The sequence below is a fragment of the Malaya genurostris genome, chromosome 1, assembly GCF_030247185.1.
Source record: "Malaya genurostris strain Urasoe2022 chromosome 1, Malgen_1.1, whole genome shotgun sequence".
In the NCBI taxonomy this organism is placed as follows: domain Eukaryota; kingdom Metazoa; phylum Arthropoda; class Insecta; order Diptera; family Culicidae; genus Malaya; species Malaya genurostris.
The window spans coordinates 39,461,091-39,479,467 of record NC_080570.1 but is presented as its reverse complement, the minus strand read 5'-3'; the positions used below and the strand labels follow the sequence as shown (position 1 = coordinate 39,479,467).

Sequence of the window (18,377 nt, the reverse complement as noted above, 5' to 3'; positions counted from 1 at the left end):
CTTGCATGATCACAGCAAACCGTCGAATCAGTCGGTAAGATTGGTTCCTTCCAGCGGTTCGATGACGATCGAGACAGTCCGCAAGATATTCTCGTACATCGTCCAGCTGGTCCTGATAGCATTGAATCAATCCCGAACGACAATGCATTAGTCCCCACTGAAACGCACATGCCATTGCCATAAATCGATGTTCATCACCTTGCAACAGACTAACGAACATGTTATCCACCTTATAGATAAATCCTAGGGCGACAATAATTCGAAACACGAAGTAAAAGCGCGTATGCAGCGGGTTTTCCACGTGGAATCGGATTCCTTAAAGAAAGGAAAATACGTATATGCTCAGGATTGGAGAAAAAAATCAGCTTACCTGAAACTGCCAAGGTTAGTTTCATGGGGAGGAAAAAATTTTGCTCATCATCTAGCGACAGTATTGCGAGTTTGGCACGATTGAAATACTTGGCCATTTCCGAAGGCGAATTCTATACGTCCGAAAATTGCCGATGTCTGAGAAACACTAAGACGTAACACCTGTTGGTTGGCCCAAGATACCCAAGTAGAACGATGACGTGCTCCTATCGTGCGAATAATAATGCCAATCCACTTAACAGTGCAGGTGTGATTCTATTTTTCGTAAACTGTTTTCGCTTTTATTTATAGAAAAAAACTTTACCCTTTACTTAATGCTCCTAGTGGTGTGATAATACCATTCCCTCATTATTCAAATAGGCTCATTGAAATATTTTGGTAAACGACTGGACAATGCGCAATTCAGGCCCCAATGTGGTGCTTAGCCTCTTGTCCAGTAACTCCTATCCCTACCTCCCCACGGTGCCGGCTGGGGTACGAGCAATCATAGGAAAGATCGAGTAACCAACACCGGTGGGACCTTGGTCGTATGCTGACAGGAAGGAGGGGCTTGCTTCCTCTTTACAGAGAGCAAGCCTACCCAAGCGTCTATTCCCCATGTTGGGGCGGCTCAAAACAGCGTCTGTTCTCCATGTTAGGAGCGGCTGATTACCGTCCTTATATCAGTGTGGGACTCTAAACAGTGCTGACACGATGGCCCTCCGGCGAGACAGGAGGTTGGTGCAGGCCTAACAAGCCGCCCGGAAAACACATGTTTCGTACGACCAAGATAGAAATACGACTCGGAATAATCGGCAAAGACCTACGCGACGAACTAAGGACTACGATTGGAAGCTTGGCACATGGAACTGCAAATCGCTTGGCTTCCCAGGATACGACCGAATGCTGCATGATGAGCTTCAAATCCGCGGCTTCGATGTCATAGCACTGCAGGAACTTTGTTGGACGGGACAGAAGGTGTGGAAAAGTGGGCATCGAGCGGCTACCTTCTACCAGAGCTGTGGCACAACCAGCGTTCTAGGAACGGGATTTGTAGTGCTGGGAAAGATGCACCAGTGCGTGATTGGGTGGCAGCCAATTAGTGATAGGATGTTCGTATTGAAGATCAAAGGCCGCTTCTTCAATTACAGCATCATCAATGTGCACTACCCTCACGAGACGAGACCCGATGACGAGAAGGAAGCATTTTACGCGCAGCTGAAACGAACCTACGACAGCTGTCCACGGCGGGATGTAAAACTCGTCATCGGCGAGGTAGGCCGGGAGGCAATGTACAGGCCCGTGATCGGGCTGGAGAGCCTGCACGCGGTAACAAACGACAACGGCCATCGATGCGTGCACTTTGCCGCCTCCCGAGGAATGGTAGTTCGAAGTACCTTCTCCCCCCGCAAAAATATCCACTAAGCCGCCTGGAGATCACCTGATCAACATACGGAAAATCAAATCGACCACGTTCTCATCGACGGTCGATTCTTCTCCGACGTCATCAATGTCCGCACCTACCGCAGTGCCAACATTGATCCTGATCACTACCTTGTCGCGGTTTGTGTCGCGGCGCTCGAAAACTACTCGCACTCGTGGCACAGGAACGCCGGGACTCAATCTCGAGCAGCTACGTAGCGTTCGTACTGCAAAGGAATACGCGCAACAACTGGAGCTAGTGCTACCAACGGAAGAGCAGCTTGGCGCGGCGACTCTTGAAGACGGTTGGAGGAACATAAGTTCCGCTGTGAGTAGCACTGGTGCAACCGTACTAGGTACGAGGTTATCGAATCGAATAAATGACTGGTTTGACGGCGAATGTCAGCAGTTGGTCGAAGAAAAGAATGCAGCAAGGGCGAGGATGCTGCAATACCGCAACGAGGAACGATACAGACTGGCGCGGAACAGACAAAAATCGGTTTTCAGCCGGAAAAAGCGCCACCAGGAAGACCAAGTGGGATGATCGACAGGAGGAAACAGTACTATGGCAAGCATCTGAATGGCGAAGCACGGCACGCTGGGTGCACGCTCAACCGACGAAAGATTCCCAGCACCTGATCTGTCGGAGATAAGTGAGGAGATCGGCAAGCTGAGGAACGACAAAGCCGCAGGCAATGACCAGTTACCAGGCGAGCTGCTCAAACATGGAGGAGAGGCACTGGCTAGAGCGCTGCACTGGATGATTTCTAAGATTTGGAAGAAGATTCTACCGCAGGAATGGAGTCCCGTCTACAAAAAGGGCGATAAGCTGGATTGTTGCAATTACCGCGCAATCACATTGCTGAACGCCGCCTTCAAGCTACTCTCCCAAATCCTTTGCCGTCGTCTATCACCAATAGTTAAGGAATTCGTAGGGCCGTACCAAGCGGGATTTACTGGAGCCCGCGCCACTACGGATCACATGTTCGCGATAAGACAAGTACTCCAGAAGTGTCGTGAATACAACGTACCCACGCATCACCTATTCATTGACTTCAAAGCGGCATACGACACAATCGATCGAGAACAGCTATGGCAGATAATGCACGAATACGGTTTCCCGGATAAACTGACGCGATTGGTCAAAGCAACGATGGATAGTGTGATGTTCTACGTCCGAGTACCTGGGACGCTCTCGAGTCCCTTCGGATCTTGGAGAGGTGATGGACTTTCTTGTATCTTGTTCAGTATTGCCCTGGAAGGTGTGATTCGAAGAGCGAGGATCGACACGAGTGGCACGATCTTCCGAAAGTCCGTACAACTTTTTGGCTTCGCTGACGATATTGATATTGTGACACGTAACCTTGAGAAGACGACGGAAAGCTGAAGCTAGGCGTATCGGACTGGCCATAAATGCGTCAAAAACAAAACACATGGAAGGAAGAGGCTCTAGAGAAGAAACTTTACGCCTCCCACCACGAATATTGACAGAATCGAGGTGGTTGACGAGTTCGTGTATTTGGGCTCACTGGTGACCGCCGATAATGACACCAGCAGAGAAATTGAGAGACGTATTTTGGCAGGGAATCGTGCGTACTTTAGACACAAAAAAACCATTCGACCAAGAAAAGTACGCCACCGCCCGAAATTGACCATCTACAAAACGCTCATTAGACCGGTTGTTCTCTATGGCCACGAGACCTGGACTATGTTGGCAGAGGACCAACGCGCCCTCAGTGTTTTCGAAAGAAAGGTACTGAGGATCATCTATGGCGGAGTGCAGATGGAAGGCGGAACCACCCATCGTACGGACAGCTGAAATCGGACGTCCACGATGGGCTGGGCATGTCATAAGGATGTCGGACGACAGCCCAGTGAAAATGGTTCTTGGACCTAATCCGACTGGTACAAGAAGAAGAGAAGCGCAGAGAGCAAGGTGGATTGATCTCAAAAGCATCGGTGCCTTGAGTGGCTGGCAATGAGCAGCCATGGACCGAGTTCTATGGAGACGTATGCTTGATACAGCAAAGGACGTCCCAGGACTATAGCTGTTAGGTAAGGTAAGTAAGCTTGACCTAACTGTTTACAAAACAGTATACCAGGTAGACTAAAAAAGGTTTTTCTAAAACAAATAACAATTCTTTTTTGCATGAATGCGCGAAATGACGTCATGTCCGTTTGGCTCCAAAATCTGACAGTTCATTTATCTCCCTAAGAAACCTTTAGTCGGATTGTTACTATGAGAGTCTGTTTAAGTTTTTAAAAATCCGTTACATAATCCTTTTGGTTTAAAAATACTTCTAAAATTTAATTTTTCGCACTTACAACCCTATAGCTCCGGTACAGGGAGTCGAATCTTGATACAATTCAGGATTGTGTCGAGGTTGTATTGAATTTGATTTGTAAAGTCGGTTCAACCATCTTCGAAAAACTGTTAGCGCATTAATTTTAGTTATTTTGTACCGTTTATTTTGCGTAACGGCAAAACGCAAGATCTGACAAGAAGACAATAGGATCCTTGTGGCTTTGAATTGTCGATGTAAACATTTATTGGTATATTATTCTTTGTTTATTGAAACTGTCGTGATAGAAGGTTGAAAAATCTTACCACAGCTACAAATAGCTTGTCAGACCATAGTTTTTTATCAAGTGTTACAGTTAGATCTGATTGATTATCAAATTTACCGATGTTCAGTTGTAGAATGTTAATTTTACTACTCATACGGTTTTTTTCTTCAGTGCTCGGCGATTTCCCGAATGGGTTTGATCCAGTTGTTCTGTATGAGAGTGGTGTTTTGCACAAAACCCATATTTGTTCGATTCAAATGATTATATTTCAACCAAAACTTTAAAAAAGTTGAGCAAACTGTTTATCGACGGAAAAAAATTAATCACCTTTTATTTAAAATAAAAATAGGTTTCCTCATAAACATTTATGCTCTGACTGAAGTGATTTTACAACTTTTCCGCATATTTCACGACAAGAAAAGTAAACGAACGATCAAACACTGTACCTAAATTACATACTAGGGGTGTCTGTGTCCTATGACGCCAGGTGACCTATGACGCACAATGGATAACGTTCCGGGACTGTTCATTGAGTGTGCATAATTTATTGTCCTTTTCTTCTGCACTGCAAAAACCAATAGAAATCTATGAGGTGACGAGTCTTGCTCGGCGTGTTTTTTCGCTATTCGATAACTGATTCTATTATGAAATTGTCTGAAGGGGAAAATTTTGCTACATAGAACAAGCTGTTCACAGTATTCAATGTATGACTTGTTCCTTTGGATTATTTAAATAATAGAAGCCTTTTCAAAGAGGACGAGGCTTGTTCGGTATATGATATGGTAATATCAGCCATTGTCATATACCTATCAAAAATTATAACAACATGAACTTTTGTTTAAAATTCAATCTTTTCTATTAAATGGTAAGAAGTAGATCCAAATGAAAACGAAACGTTATAATAACTGATCTTTAAGAAAACTCATTGAACGACGGAAAAAACAAAGTATCTTTGATTTCGTGCACTGAATTCAAACGAAAAGGTTGTGGTTTGTTGGAATAAGATGCAACAAGTTCTCTGCCTATGGCTAGAGTTGTCGATTCGGTTACTGCCGTTGTTCCACAGTCTAATAGCCTAATACTGGCATGTAATGTAAAACTAATTTTATCTGGCGCCATCTATAGTACATTATTTGAACCCTTCTTATGATCACGTATGTAACAGAAATGTGCACTCGATTTTCTCAGAGATGGCTGGACCGATTTTCATAAACTTAGTTTCAAATGAAAGGTCTCTTGGTACCATAAGGTAGTATTGATTTTTTTCCGAAACGGCCTCCCGGTTCGGGAGTAACGGTATAAAATGTGCAGAATGAATGAATAAAAAATGCACTCAATTCTCTCAGAGACCGCTCAACCGACTTTCTTCAACTAAAATTTCAATTAAAGGCCTTGGTTGCTATTGACTTTCATCTGGATCCGATTTCCGGTTCGGGAGTTACGGGGGTAAAATGTGCAAAATGAACTAAAAACAAAACGTCTTACAATCCCATATGCTCCTACCAAATTTCATCCGGATACGACTTCCGGTTCCGGATTTACAGACTAATAGGTATACAATTTTTATTTTCCAGGATGTGCTTTTATACATGACACGGAAAATTCAATCAAATACATTCAAAGAGCCGTATAATTTTGGACAGATTTGGTTAGCTGATGACCAAATACCTTGTACTTCAAACCCGAAAATCACTCCAATTTCTTAGGACCGACTGAACCGGTTTTCATAATCTTAGATTCGAATGAAAAGTCGCTTGGTCCCATAGCCTGTACCTTAGATTCAAATGAAAGGTATCATGATCCCATACAATTATTTTGAATTTGATCCCATACAATTATTTTGAATTTTGTTTGGCTAGGACTTGCGGTTCCGGAGTTATGGGGTGTGTGCGAAATACATGAAAATATGTGTACTTATTTTTCAACTTTTACAAACTTAGATTTAAATTAAAAGTCTTATGATTATATACAAAATTGAATTTCATTTTGAACTGACTTCCGGTTTCGGAATTATAGAGTTAGGTGAGTTAAAAATTTTATACCATTACTTAAATGGGCGAAACGAACACTTGAAAAATTTTCTAAACTGGCCTCAAAACTACTGTATTCGATAGTCATTATCAGTAGACGGCCCAAAAAAACTGGTTCCCGTTTTCCGATTTCGGAGGCACCGGAAATAGTGGTCATATTTTCCCAAACGGATCTCACTCACTTTTCTCAGCGACCGGTATGACCGATTTTCACAAAGTTATATTCAAATGAAAGGTCCTGTGCTCCCATTGGGAATTTCTGAATTTTATATGGATCCGACTTCCGGTGTTGGAGTAATAGGGTGAAGTTTGTGCAAAAGCGTGTAGCCGGGTTTGCATATAAAAACTGCCCCCAAACAGAAAAAAAATTAACATACGCTGTTTGAAAGGGTTTAGGGTGGTTCTTCTGATTTTCATTTTATTTAAATTATTCGAGAACCTCTTTAGCAAAAAAATGGTAAAAAATCAGGAATATTTTAGGAATTATGGGAAACCTTTCTAATTTTTTTCAGAACAATGTGAAAAATTTTTTTCTAAATTTTCTTTTTTTTTAATCGCACTTACAATTTTGGTACCAAAATCTAGATTTTGCATAAAAAATAAACCATTTATGAGTACATTACGCTGTATTTTTTCAGAATTTAAAAAAATGTGGACTGTATAATATCAGACTTTAAAAAAATAAATCATACGGAAAACCATGTGTCTCCATCAAATTGTTATCATCCGATGGAGACGCGTGGTATTTAGTTCTAAAATCATATATCACATGTTCTTAGAACTAAATACCATGCGTTTCCATCTAAAACTTGAGTTCAGGGATTAAGAAAGAATTTTCATAAGAAAGGACCAGTGAGAGAAACATGAATCAGAACTGATGGATTGACAAATATTTTTGGTTTTAATATACGGTTCAAAGTTTTTATTTATGAACTGATAAGTCATTTTACATTTATTGTATTCAAATCAAATAATAACTTTATTTAGTAAAAATTCTAAAGGACAATTAAATTATAGTTCTTTTGCAGAAAAAAGTATTCCTAGATACCAAGCGCAAAATCAGGGAAAATTCAAAACCAAGCGAAATCTAAAAAACTATCAGTTTCAATGGAAATCTAAAAAACTATCAGTTTCAACAAACGGATTAAGCTCATAAAGACGGATTAATCAAACTGAGGTCGGACTGACAGTAAATCCGTGGAAACAAAATGTATGAGAGGGAAAGGCTTTAAAATATAACACCTTCCCACTCGAATAATGGTGAGTGGCGACGATATCGTGGTGGTTCATGAATTCGTGTATCCATTCATTTATGACCGCGGATAAGGATACAAGAAAAGTGAAAAGTAGTAGTCACCATAAGAAATTAATCAACGGCGTATAAACCACGGTTTTCAACAGCTGCTTGGAGATCCACGTATCATACGTACAGCTGAAATTGGACAGCTACAATCGGCTGGGAATATCATCAGGATAGCGTACGGCAAACATTTGAAAATGGTTCTTAAATGGGATTCGGCAGACTCAAGAAAAAGAGAAGCATAGCGAGCAAGGTGGATCGATCAAATGGAGGCAAAGAGTGGTTATAGTCTGAGCTGTATGGAGACGACTTCTAGATACAAAATAAACGGGCTCGAGCTGATACGTGAGAAAAGTACTCCACAAAATACCAGAAAAAAGACCATTAAGTGCAAGTAAATTCGATTAACTATATTTGCGAAAGCGTTTGAAATTCAATTTTTATACATAGCTCAGTTTCTCATTTTTTCTTAGTTTATACATATTTCGATTAAAGCAATAATACTATACGATTTTCCGAAACTGTTTAATAAAGGGGTCCTCTTCAGGAAATAGCAAAAAACTGAAAATATTAGGTTCAAAAGAACATGTTGTTTGTATAGAAAATCGACGATGTGAAGTTAGAAACGAATTGCAATTGTCCGCTGGCACACATGTTCACTAATGCATTCCCGACGTAAATCGACCCAGACGTGCGGGCGTGTGTAAATAACATAAGGAATAAAATTCTTTTATCATTATTAATTACGTCAATACTCAAGCCCTGAGCTCAAGTTGTAGATGGAAACACATGGTATTAAGTTCTAGGGGCATGTGATATATGATTTTAGAACTAAATACCACGCGTCTCCATCGGATGATGACAATTTGATGGAGACGCATGATTTTCCGTATGGTTCATTATTTTAAAGTCTGATATTATACCCATTCACATTCACACATCTGAAAAAATACAGCGTTATGTATTCATGCATGATTTATTTTCTATGTAAAATCTAGAGTGGTACCAACATTGTAATTTCACATGATACCAACATTGTTTTTTTCACATGGAATACATTTTGAAAAATTCTGAAAAAATCAGAAAGGTTTCCCATAATTTCCAAAATATTCCTATTTTTTACAATTTTTGTGCTATAGAGGTTTTTGAGAAATTTAAGTAAAATGAAAATCAGAAGAACCACTCTAACTCCACCAATATGGCAGTTAAAGGGTTAAAATTTTGGAAAAATCATCTCCAATATAAACAGCGTATATCAATTTTTTTCTGTTTGGGGGCAGTTGAAAACCCGGCTACATTCTTTATATCAGGGGTGGAAATAAGCAAGTTTTTTGATTCACAGTAAATAAAAATAGTCAGTATTATCTTGTCATATCACATATTTTTTGTAGAAATTACAAGAAATTTTGAAACGAATGATTTTTGATAATATAAATTTTGGTTTTACTTAGAATTTAAAAATGTCTTCATCGTTATTAGTATCACAACAACATTTCAACAAAGCTAGGATCGTTTTAATGCTACTCTGTGTTCATTAAAGTTCAAATGGATGTCACTGTCTGTTACGGTGCTATGATGGGATAAGTGACGTGAACGTCAAAACTGATTACCGCTCAATTTTCTCGGATATGGATTAATCGATATCAATAATTTTATGCTCGTAAGGTGATCTTATTTCGCCCGTCGCATCGAAATTCTATGCTTCGTGAAGTATTTGAAATTTATTCGGTAATACCGTCGTGGTGGAGTAATATCATACCTTATGATCAAAAAAGAACCGGAAATTCCCGCGCTTGTCCAATCCCGCGCTTGTCCAATCGGTAAACTTTTATTCTCTCAACGTTGGCAACACTTTTATACATATTCTGTCAAACTTTTGACCCATATCGTACGATTAGTTTTTGTTTGGCGTCTATACAAAGAAGTTGAAAATTTTTCGTGTGGCGATTTTTATAATGGATGAAAAGTTAGAACAACGTGCGTGCATCAAATTTTGTGTTGCAAATGGATTTAAGTATTCCGAAACGTTGAAAATGTTAGAAAAGGCCTTTGGTGAATCGTGTCTAGGAAAAACACAGGCATACGAGTGGTATAAACGCTTGGGTGGTCGTACAAGCTTGGATCATGATGAGATCCCTGGCCGCCCAACAACATCTGTTACTGAAGAAAACATTGAATCGCCGAAGCAAATCGTGTTGCAAAATCGTTCTGTACCGATTAGAGAGATTGCTGTGTTGTTGGGAATCTCTTATGGATCAGCCGAACACATTTTAACTGACGTTTTGGGTTTGAAACGCGTCGCTTCTCGGCTGGTGCCGAAAAAGTTGAATTTCAAAGCTGACACAGCGTTGGTTGTGTCCCAGTTTTTTGCCAAAAACTCAACCAATATCATCAACCAAGCACCGTACTCTCCAGATATGGCCCCGTGTGACTTTTTCTTCTTCCCCAGACTCAAATTGCCATTGCGGGGAACGCGTTTTGAGACCATAGAGACCATAAAAGAGAATTCGCTGCGTGAACTAAAGGCCATACCTTCGGTGGCCTATAAAACTTGTATGGAAAATTGGATCAAGCGTTGGCATGCATGTATTGCCGCAGGAGGAGAGTACTTTGAAGGCGATAATAAAGAAATTTATTAAAAATTGAAATTTTGCGTTTTTAAATAAAATTCCGGTTCATTTTTTATCATAAGGTAAAAACAGCTAATAGTGTTAACATACATGCTGCAATGAATAATAATTATAATGATAAGAAAAATTCAATCAAAAAGCGTGCCATGCGACTGATTAATATTGTCCTATTTAGCTTGAATATCCTACACAGAAGTAACTGGAGTGCAGGATTTAGCTACGCTAATTCAAACGCTGCACTCCTGTTACTTCTATAAATCAAATTCATGTCAAACAGCGTTTTATTGGGTTTAATCTAAAAAGTGCATGAGCATCAGTATCAACCAGCTATAGGTAAAATAAAGTCTTTTAACGCTATAATCACTATTTGGTGTTGTATATTATTTACTAATTTTACTAATTTATAAATGTGATTACGATCCCAACTGATTATTTCCATAAAACCTACATCTTGTATTCACTTCCCTTCGTCTAGTATTCATTTCATTACGAATTAAACAACAGCTGGCGAAATCAAACACGGTTTGTATCAAACGAGAACATATGTTGAAACTTCGTAATCGTACCGCAATAAACCGGTATTTTTCCGAACTCTAGTGATAAGGATTATTAAAGGAGCATTCCTGAATGTTACAAACTGACAATTTTCCCCAATTTGAGCGCCCTCATGCATATAAGTTGACCAAAATCATTGATATACATGCTCATTTAATATACCTTATCACCCATCACTAAACTTCCCAAAGCTACAAAATTACTAATTTTCCACGATTTTAAAAAACTCATTGACACGCGTTATCCATATGATAGTTAAAATTCCTGTAGGATTACTGTTGTCACTAATTTTCACACCCCTCAAGATTTTAGACGTAAATCAATCGGCATCCATGTCTGATCTTGCTCATAAGTGTTTTTTTTCCACAATACTCGAAGCTGATCGAATCGTCCAGTGATTTGATCTTACAGGAATCAGTGTTAATAGTAGCTCAAAATCACAACAGATTTTGTGTGATGGAAGGTCAATATTGATTTTGATAGAAGTGATTCAAAGATAAATGATAAACTGATCAGATCATTAGTGATCTTTATTGAAAAAGATCACAAGCGATCATCTTCCCTAGTGATTACGAATTGATGATATTTTGATCTTGATTTTTCCAGCCCTGATTCAAGAGTGTCTTCGAAGTTAACAGTTTCACTAAAATTCAAGAATTCAACTGCAGAATCTTCTACATATAGACATAGAAGGTAATTTGAAATGAATGTGTAAGAGCAGTTTTGAAGATTTATAACCTTTTTGTGTTCATTTATATGCCAGTTTTTTTTTTGGTGGAGTTTTTCTGATCCGGAGAGGTTAACAACCATAAGGTCATATTTCTGGAATTGCAGTATCGGAAGTTGGATCTAAATGAAATTCTATTCATAATAACTTTCTTTTGAATCCGACAAATAGTGAAAATCGATCGATACCTGTTCCATTTTGGAGTTATAGACCACTATAATTTTAGAGTTTTCTTCGGCCTAATTCAAGGTAGCATGAATTGACATGAATGAAACATTAATTTCCAAAGCTTTTTATCCAAAAATCTCTATGTGTGATACTGTTTGAAACATAGCAGATTTCAAAAAGTGATTGAGCGTTATATGAACGGCTGATAAGTGCAACTTATCGTTGAAACCCCCTTTAAGTAGTTTTGAATACGAAAACCGAATGAATAGTCTATGTATGTCAAAACCGGACTTGAACTGTCCAGAGCAGAAATCGTTTAAAGTCATTCTTAGTGTAAAAACCGGGCAAAAAACTTTGAATGGGATAACCGGAAAAAATCTTAGCCGGCACTTTCAGAGCAAATGTGTTGATTTTTGCATGGAAACTTCCTACGTGCTTTCCTTGGCTACGGGATTCATTCCACATATTGAATATTATGTATTTTATCTAACATTCAAAGTCGTTTGCTGTATTAACTGAACATTTGCGCTTGCAACCCCCTATTTAACCTTCAAGAGTTTTGATTACTGAACAATGATGACGAACCTTTCATTTTTATCTAATTGTGTAGAAATCAGATGTTTTTATCTTGACGAATGAAATTCGATGATATGTGTCTTTTTAAATATTTTTCGGAATCAATGTTCAAAAAAATGTAAAAAATTACTCCGATTATCAGGCTTTAAAAGTAGTTTAATATAAATGAAATTACTAACGTGATTACTATATTTATTTCTAGATGATATTTAAATGGTTTTTATGTATGAGCACGCAAACAATTTTAAATAAATTCAAGGTGGTGTTGAGTAAGATCGCAACCAGGATTTTCAAGAAGTAGATAAAAAAGCTTTAGAATGATTGAATCGTTACAGGAACTTTTTCCGCTTTTGCAAACCTAATTATTAACAATTGTGCCGTACGCCAAGGAAAGTAATTAAACAAGTCTCATAGAACAGAACTTCCAAAATAAGTAGGGTTTATTATTCTTACAAAATTGTATAAATGTTATATTGTGATCGGGGACTTATAAGAGAGTTAATTAGCACAGGTTGCGATGCTTATTCTCATGTGACTAAAGCACTCGAACTTCGTTCTTGGCTAAATGCGCTGAGAACGTACAAAGCGTTGTACATTCATTCCTGCCGCGGGGAGCGGGTCATTGCGCCGAAAGCCATTTCGCCGAAAGTCGTTTCGCCGAATGCCATTTCGCCGAAAGTCGTTTCGCCGAATAGGTCATTTCGCCGAAAGTCGTTTCGCCGAAAGGGTCATTTCGCCGAAGGGTCATTTCACCGAAAGGGTCATTTCGCCGAAGGGTCATTTCACCGTAGTCAAAAAGTTTCTTCGGGAGCTCCGTTCTGAATCTGTCTTTATTTTAAATCGATTCCCATTACGATTTTAAGACAATTCCAGGAATCGGCGAAATGACCCTTTCGGCGAAATGGCTTTCGGCGAAACGGCTTTCGGCGAAATGGCCCATTTGGCGAAATGACATTCGGCGAAATGACCCTTTCGGCGAAATGACTTTCGGCGAAATGACTTTCGGTGAAACGGCTTTCGGCGAAATGGCTTTCGGCGACATGACCCTGATCCCCTGCCGCGGTACATAAATGCACATACGAGTTTTTGTGAGAGCAGCTAAAGCTCTTTGCCTGCGCATGGTTGTCTTCTGAGAATGAGAAGAAACTTGTTTCAGGGCAATAAAAAGAGCGCGTATGCATAACATAAGGTCTGCTGCTACTCTGTGTTCAACAGTTCCCACAATCAAAAAAAAAATCATAATTTTAGTTTTGTTACCCAATTTTTCAATTCACGGTGCTCGGTTTTTCGGAAATCTTGATTCACATTTTCGTGCGCAAAATGGGCTTATTTCCACCTCTGCTTTATACCATCACTTAAAGGGGCGAAACAAAAAAGCGTAAAAAAATATTCTAAATCAACATCAAAACTGCTCCGATCGGTGTTCATTCTCAGTAGACGGCCAAGCGATTCCGGTTATTGCTTCAAGAATCGAAGAAAATTATTTTGAAGAATACCACAGTATTATAACAATTTACACAGGTTCTTGATCTAGTTAGGATTTTCCGGGCTAAATCGAACCATTCTAACCTTTCACTTGAATGATTTCTTTGTGTAAGACTTTCGATTCATTCTGAGTTTTAACATCTCATATTTGGCTGAAACTTGGCTCCCGGAATGCAGACCCGGTGTGATTGCAGCAATCGGAAACTACTCCGAAAGTGCCGATTAACCGGTTGCAGGCGGCAAGTGTTTTGCTTCATGTTAATTACTTCGACCGTCAGGCTGAAGTATAGTACTGCGGAATCAGACTGCATAACGGCAACACAAGTATAAATTTCAGTGATTTTCCTTCGGTTGGTTCGCCAACCGGTAGCGGTGAGTGTTCAGCTGCAGAACCTTCACCCACCAGCGGCCACCGATGTCGGTACGATTCCGAACGGTGGGTCTTGGCATCCACAACCATCCAACAACGAACAACGGGTCAATACCTAATAAGTCATGGTAATTAGACACAACACGTCAGATAACCCCCCCCCCCCCCCCCCCCCCCCCCCGAGGCCACAAGCCTGGGGGGCGCACACCGTGTTTCGACGAGTCCTGGCAGAGCGTATGTGAGGCAAGCAGTTCCCTTGTTAAGCAAACACCCGTTCGGTGCGACTGCTACTTTGTTAGTTTTCCTCCACTGCACTCTGGCCGTTTCACTTTTAATCACCGGACTACGACGGTAATGCAGACTAAGCGCGGGCTCCGTCGTCCGTTGTCGGTCTGGTGACCTGTAAGACAATCAAACGGATTCCAGGAGATGGGTTCAAGTGTGCATGACTTGTGTCGCATATTATTCCTGACCGATGGCAGTAAAGCGGACCGAGGCTAGAAGCCGACATAAATTGCTACTATGGTAACTCAGCATCATGCGAACCGGTGATTTTCGACTAGACATAAGCAATATTAATAATAACAACATCTACTAGACAATAAAGAAAAGGATTATGGCATAATTCGATGGAATTTCCCGCTGTCTGTTGGTAATAATCCTAGAATAGGCTACTTGGAAACATGATTCCGAAGCATTATATGCTTTCATATTTGTATTTTGGCTTAAGCTTTGCTTTGTAGGCGTTTCAATCTACCAACCTAGATGCAAGATACCACAGTAAGTAGAACAAAACAGTGGATGACGGACCCATGAACTGAAACACCTACGTGATAGTCAAGAAATCCCCTTCTAAGAATACACTTCAAAAGACTGAATAATGACTAACATTAGTTTCCCTAAAGCCGCTGACTAGTTACCCTAAGACTGTGATCAATCCCTCTAATTATTTTAACGTTTAGTAAAAATTTGACAATTGAGCAGTTATTTTCTATCGAGAAGATAATTTTAACTAAAACTGCGGCCCATTTCAAAGCTGGACGCAAGGATGCTAGGTCATTTTCTCAAAAATCTTTGATCAAGCCGACTGTTTTTTGGCTGAGCACGATTTTTCCCAGCTGATCGGAATCATTTTGATAAGCAAAAAAAAATCTCGCTCAATTTTCCCTAGCAAATTGAAGACTTTTCAGGGCTCATTGCCAGTCTGTGATCGATTTGAAATATGTAAAAATCTGTCATTTTTTAAATCTGTGCAGAAAATTTGAAATGACATCTCTAGTTGAATTGATGAAAAGTTATTTGGGTTTATTTTGCACTAAAAATAAAATAATAACAAGTGGTATAATAATTGCATTTTCTTTGCTTTCATTAAAAAATAAATTAAACGAAAGAAAGCTATGAAATAAGAATTATAATGCAAGATTTCTTTTACGGTTAGGCCTCCACTTGCTACTCCCTCTCCCATCACTCAGCACTCGATCACACAGCCTACACGCTAACCCAATCATACTCAAACTCATTATAGCTATCTCATAACTCAGGATACCTCACGATCACGCTTCCGAGATACAAATAGTGTACCGAGAAAATATAGTTATAAAAAAGTAGTACGTATCTGTACCTATAATTTCAATCACGTATTGTTATGTTATTAAAATCGTTAAGATCCGTTTTCCTAGTCTTATGTGTTAGACTGAAAATTATACACTTTTGAACACGAATTTTGTTAGTTTACTCTCGGTATGAAGAGGAGGGTGAATCACACTTGTAATAATTCCACCTTAATGGTAGTAATAATCAGTGCGACATATGTTTAGCGTCCCATCAATCATTAATATGTATTAAACCGCAAAGAAATCCACTGCCTTTGTACGTGTGAATTCACGTGGGAAGGGGAATTTTGATAGGAAAATTTCCTAACTTTTTTTTCGTGTGTTTATTGCTCTGGCTAGCCGGCTATCAAAACTGATTGCTTGTGTTATGTGTTAATTTGTACTTCCGAGGACTAATATGGTGGCGCTCTATACAAGTGAGTAGTTTGATAGCTCTGTTATACACACACCCGCTTGTGAGAAATTCTGACAGCTGGCAGAATCCTGGCAAGAGTAAGACAACTCTCAAAATTTTGCAGGCGAAATTGCGTCATTCTCTCGCCACGTGCCGTTTTGCAGAATCGCTCTTCCTTCTTTTTTCTGTTTGACTTCATTTGATATTTGGCTACGAAATGGTGAGTTGACATCTGGAAGGGGCGTCCAACATAGCTCTGGTCCTCACAAGCTCCAATTCTCACGCTTCCAGGGGTCTTCCGATGACAATTGACCGCCAGTTAAGGGTTTCGTGCTTAACTGGTAGTGTAGCCTGGACACTGTTGTCCTTCTGACATCAGCTAGAGTGAGGGGGTGCGACCTACGGGGCCTGCCTAGCAGGCCCGTACCCAGAATTTCGTTTCGGGAGGGGCCCAAAGATAAGAAAAATAATGTTACTGAAGATTGCTTATGTAGCTAATTCTCGGTGTGCCTTTTACGGGTGTTTTTAACAGACACTTAAAACTTTTCCACTGGAACTGTTATTGTATTACATTATTGTCTGAGACCTTCTGAATATTTATATATCTGTTTTTGATTTCGGGAGGGGCCCGGGCCCCATGGACCCCCCCTCTGGGTACGTGACTGCTGCCTAGGATGTGACCGAGCATCTGTTCATCAAGGAGGTGCGGCTCAAACAGCGTCTGTCCTGGCATCCAGCGGCTGAATAAGAAATGCTTTTCCCCGGAAGCTATACCTAAGACGGCAGCCCCGTCCCGGAGGACAGGGAACCTAGGGCCAACAACCTACTGTTCTCGAAACTTAAACTTTGTTCGAGAAACCGATAATGAAAGATTACGGACTGATTTAACGGCAACGACATTTAGCGTGAAACAACGGAAACGAATAGGAACATGGAACGTTTTAACCCTAGCCCTGCAGGGTAAACTGGCACAACTTACCAACGAAGCGCGTCGAATGAAACTTGAGATCCTAAGACTCAGTGAAGTCCGTTGGCCGAACTTTGGAGAACACAGAATACCATCGGGACAAATTCTGCTATACTCTGGCCTACGAGGCGAACACGCTCCCCGGCACCGTGGAGTTGGCTTCCTACTGAGCGCCCAGGCACACTCTGCGCTTATGAAGTGGGAGCCTATAAGTGAAAGGATAATCGTTGCCAGGTTCAGAACAAGGGTTCGAAACCTCACTATAATCCAAACATACGCCCCAACCGATGCTACCGACCTGCAAGACAAAAAGAACTTCTACAGTCAACTCAATGCCACAGTAGATAGAATTCCGAAGGGCGACATCATGATCTGTATGGGCGACTTCAACGCGAAGAACGGATTCGATAACTCGAACTATGAGCGTATTATGGGGCGCCATGGTCTCGGAGAAATGAGCGAAAACGGAGAGCTGTTTGCAGTATTCTGTGGCAATAACGACATGGTGATCGGGGAATCGCTCTTCCCCCATCGACCGGACCTTGTGCACGTGGCTTTACCGAAAATCAAATTGACCACATCTGCATCAGCCGAAAGTGGAAACGGAGCCTTCTTGATGTGCGGAATAAACCTAGTGCCGATATCGCGTCTGACCACCACCTCATCATCGGCGAAATACGTCTGCGTGCTGCGCGTATTCGTCGACAAGAGGAGCGAGTTGGACGGCGGTATAACACACGCCGACTGTATGATACCACAGTGAAAAGGTCCTTCACTGTGGAACTGCAGACTCGTGCTGCAGACATTCCGGAGGGTGGCAGCGTGGAAGACCAATGGACTGCCATTAAGAATGCCTTCATCGTCACCAGCGAGAATAATCTGGGTGAACTGCGCACCCAGAGAAAGCAATGGATCACTGATGAGACCTGGACGAAAATAGAGGAGCGAAGAGGAGCCAAAACCGCAATTTAGCGATCCAAAACCCGAGGAGCCATATATTCGGCCCGTCAACTTTTCCAAGTGCCAGCCAGGCCACCATCACCTCGGCATGACCCGCCTAGGGTCAGGCGTATCACACGCGTGAATACCGAGGCTCCGCAATTGCTGGGGATACAAACGGCCATTCAAAGCATGAAATCGAACAAAGCCCCATGACTCCATGACATCCGCTCAACTGTTGTACAATCTATTTCGTAATATTTGGGACACCGCAACTTTTCCGGT

The 18,377-nt window shown here is 40.7% G+C and overlaps 1 protein-coding gene across 1 annotated transcript; it reads left to right on the top strand.

Annotated features, from left to right (window-relative positions):
• The first annotated feature begins 564 nt into the window (after positions 1-564).
• LOC131425730 (craniofacial development protein 2-like) lies at positions 565-18,125 on the top strand. Its single transcript, XM_058587837.1, has 3 exons — positions 565-616; positions 17,138-17,899; positions 17,956-18,125. The coding sequence occupies exons 1-3, from the start codon at positions 565-567 to the stop codon at positions 18,123-18,125; spliced, it is 984 nt and encodes a 327-aa protein (XP_058443820.1).
• Positions 18,126-18,377: the final 252 nt, after the last annotated feature.

Excerpts from the sequence above, each read along its gene's own strand:
- LOC131425730 (XM_058587837.1), top strand. The coding sequence starts at position 565 with ATGACGTGCTCCTATCGTGCGAATAATAATGCCAATCCACTTAACAGT. Across the intron at positions 617-17,137 it reads CAATCCACTTAACAGTGCAG|CCCTGCAGGGTAAACTGGCA; the intron begins GTGTGATTCTAT and ends TTTTAACCCTAG. Across the intron at positions 17,900-17,955 it reads CGGTATAACACACGCCGACT|ACATTCCGGAGGGTGGCAGC; the intron begins GTATGATACCAC and ends CTCGTGCTGCAG.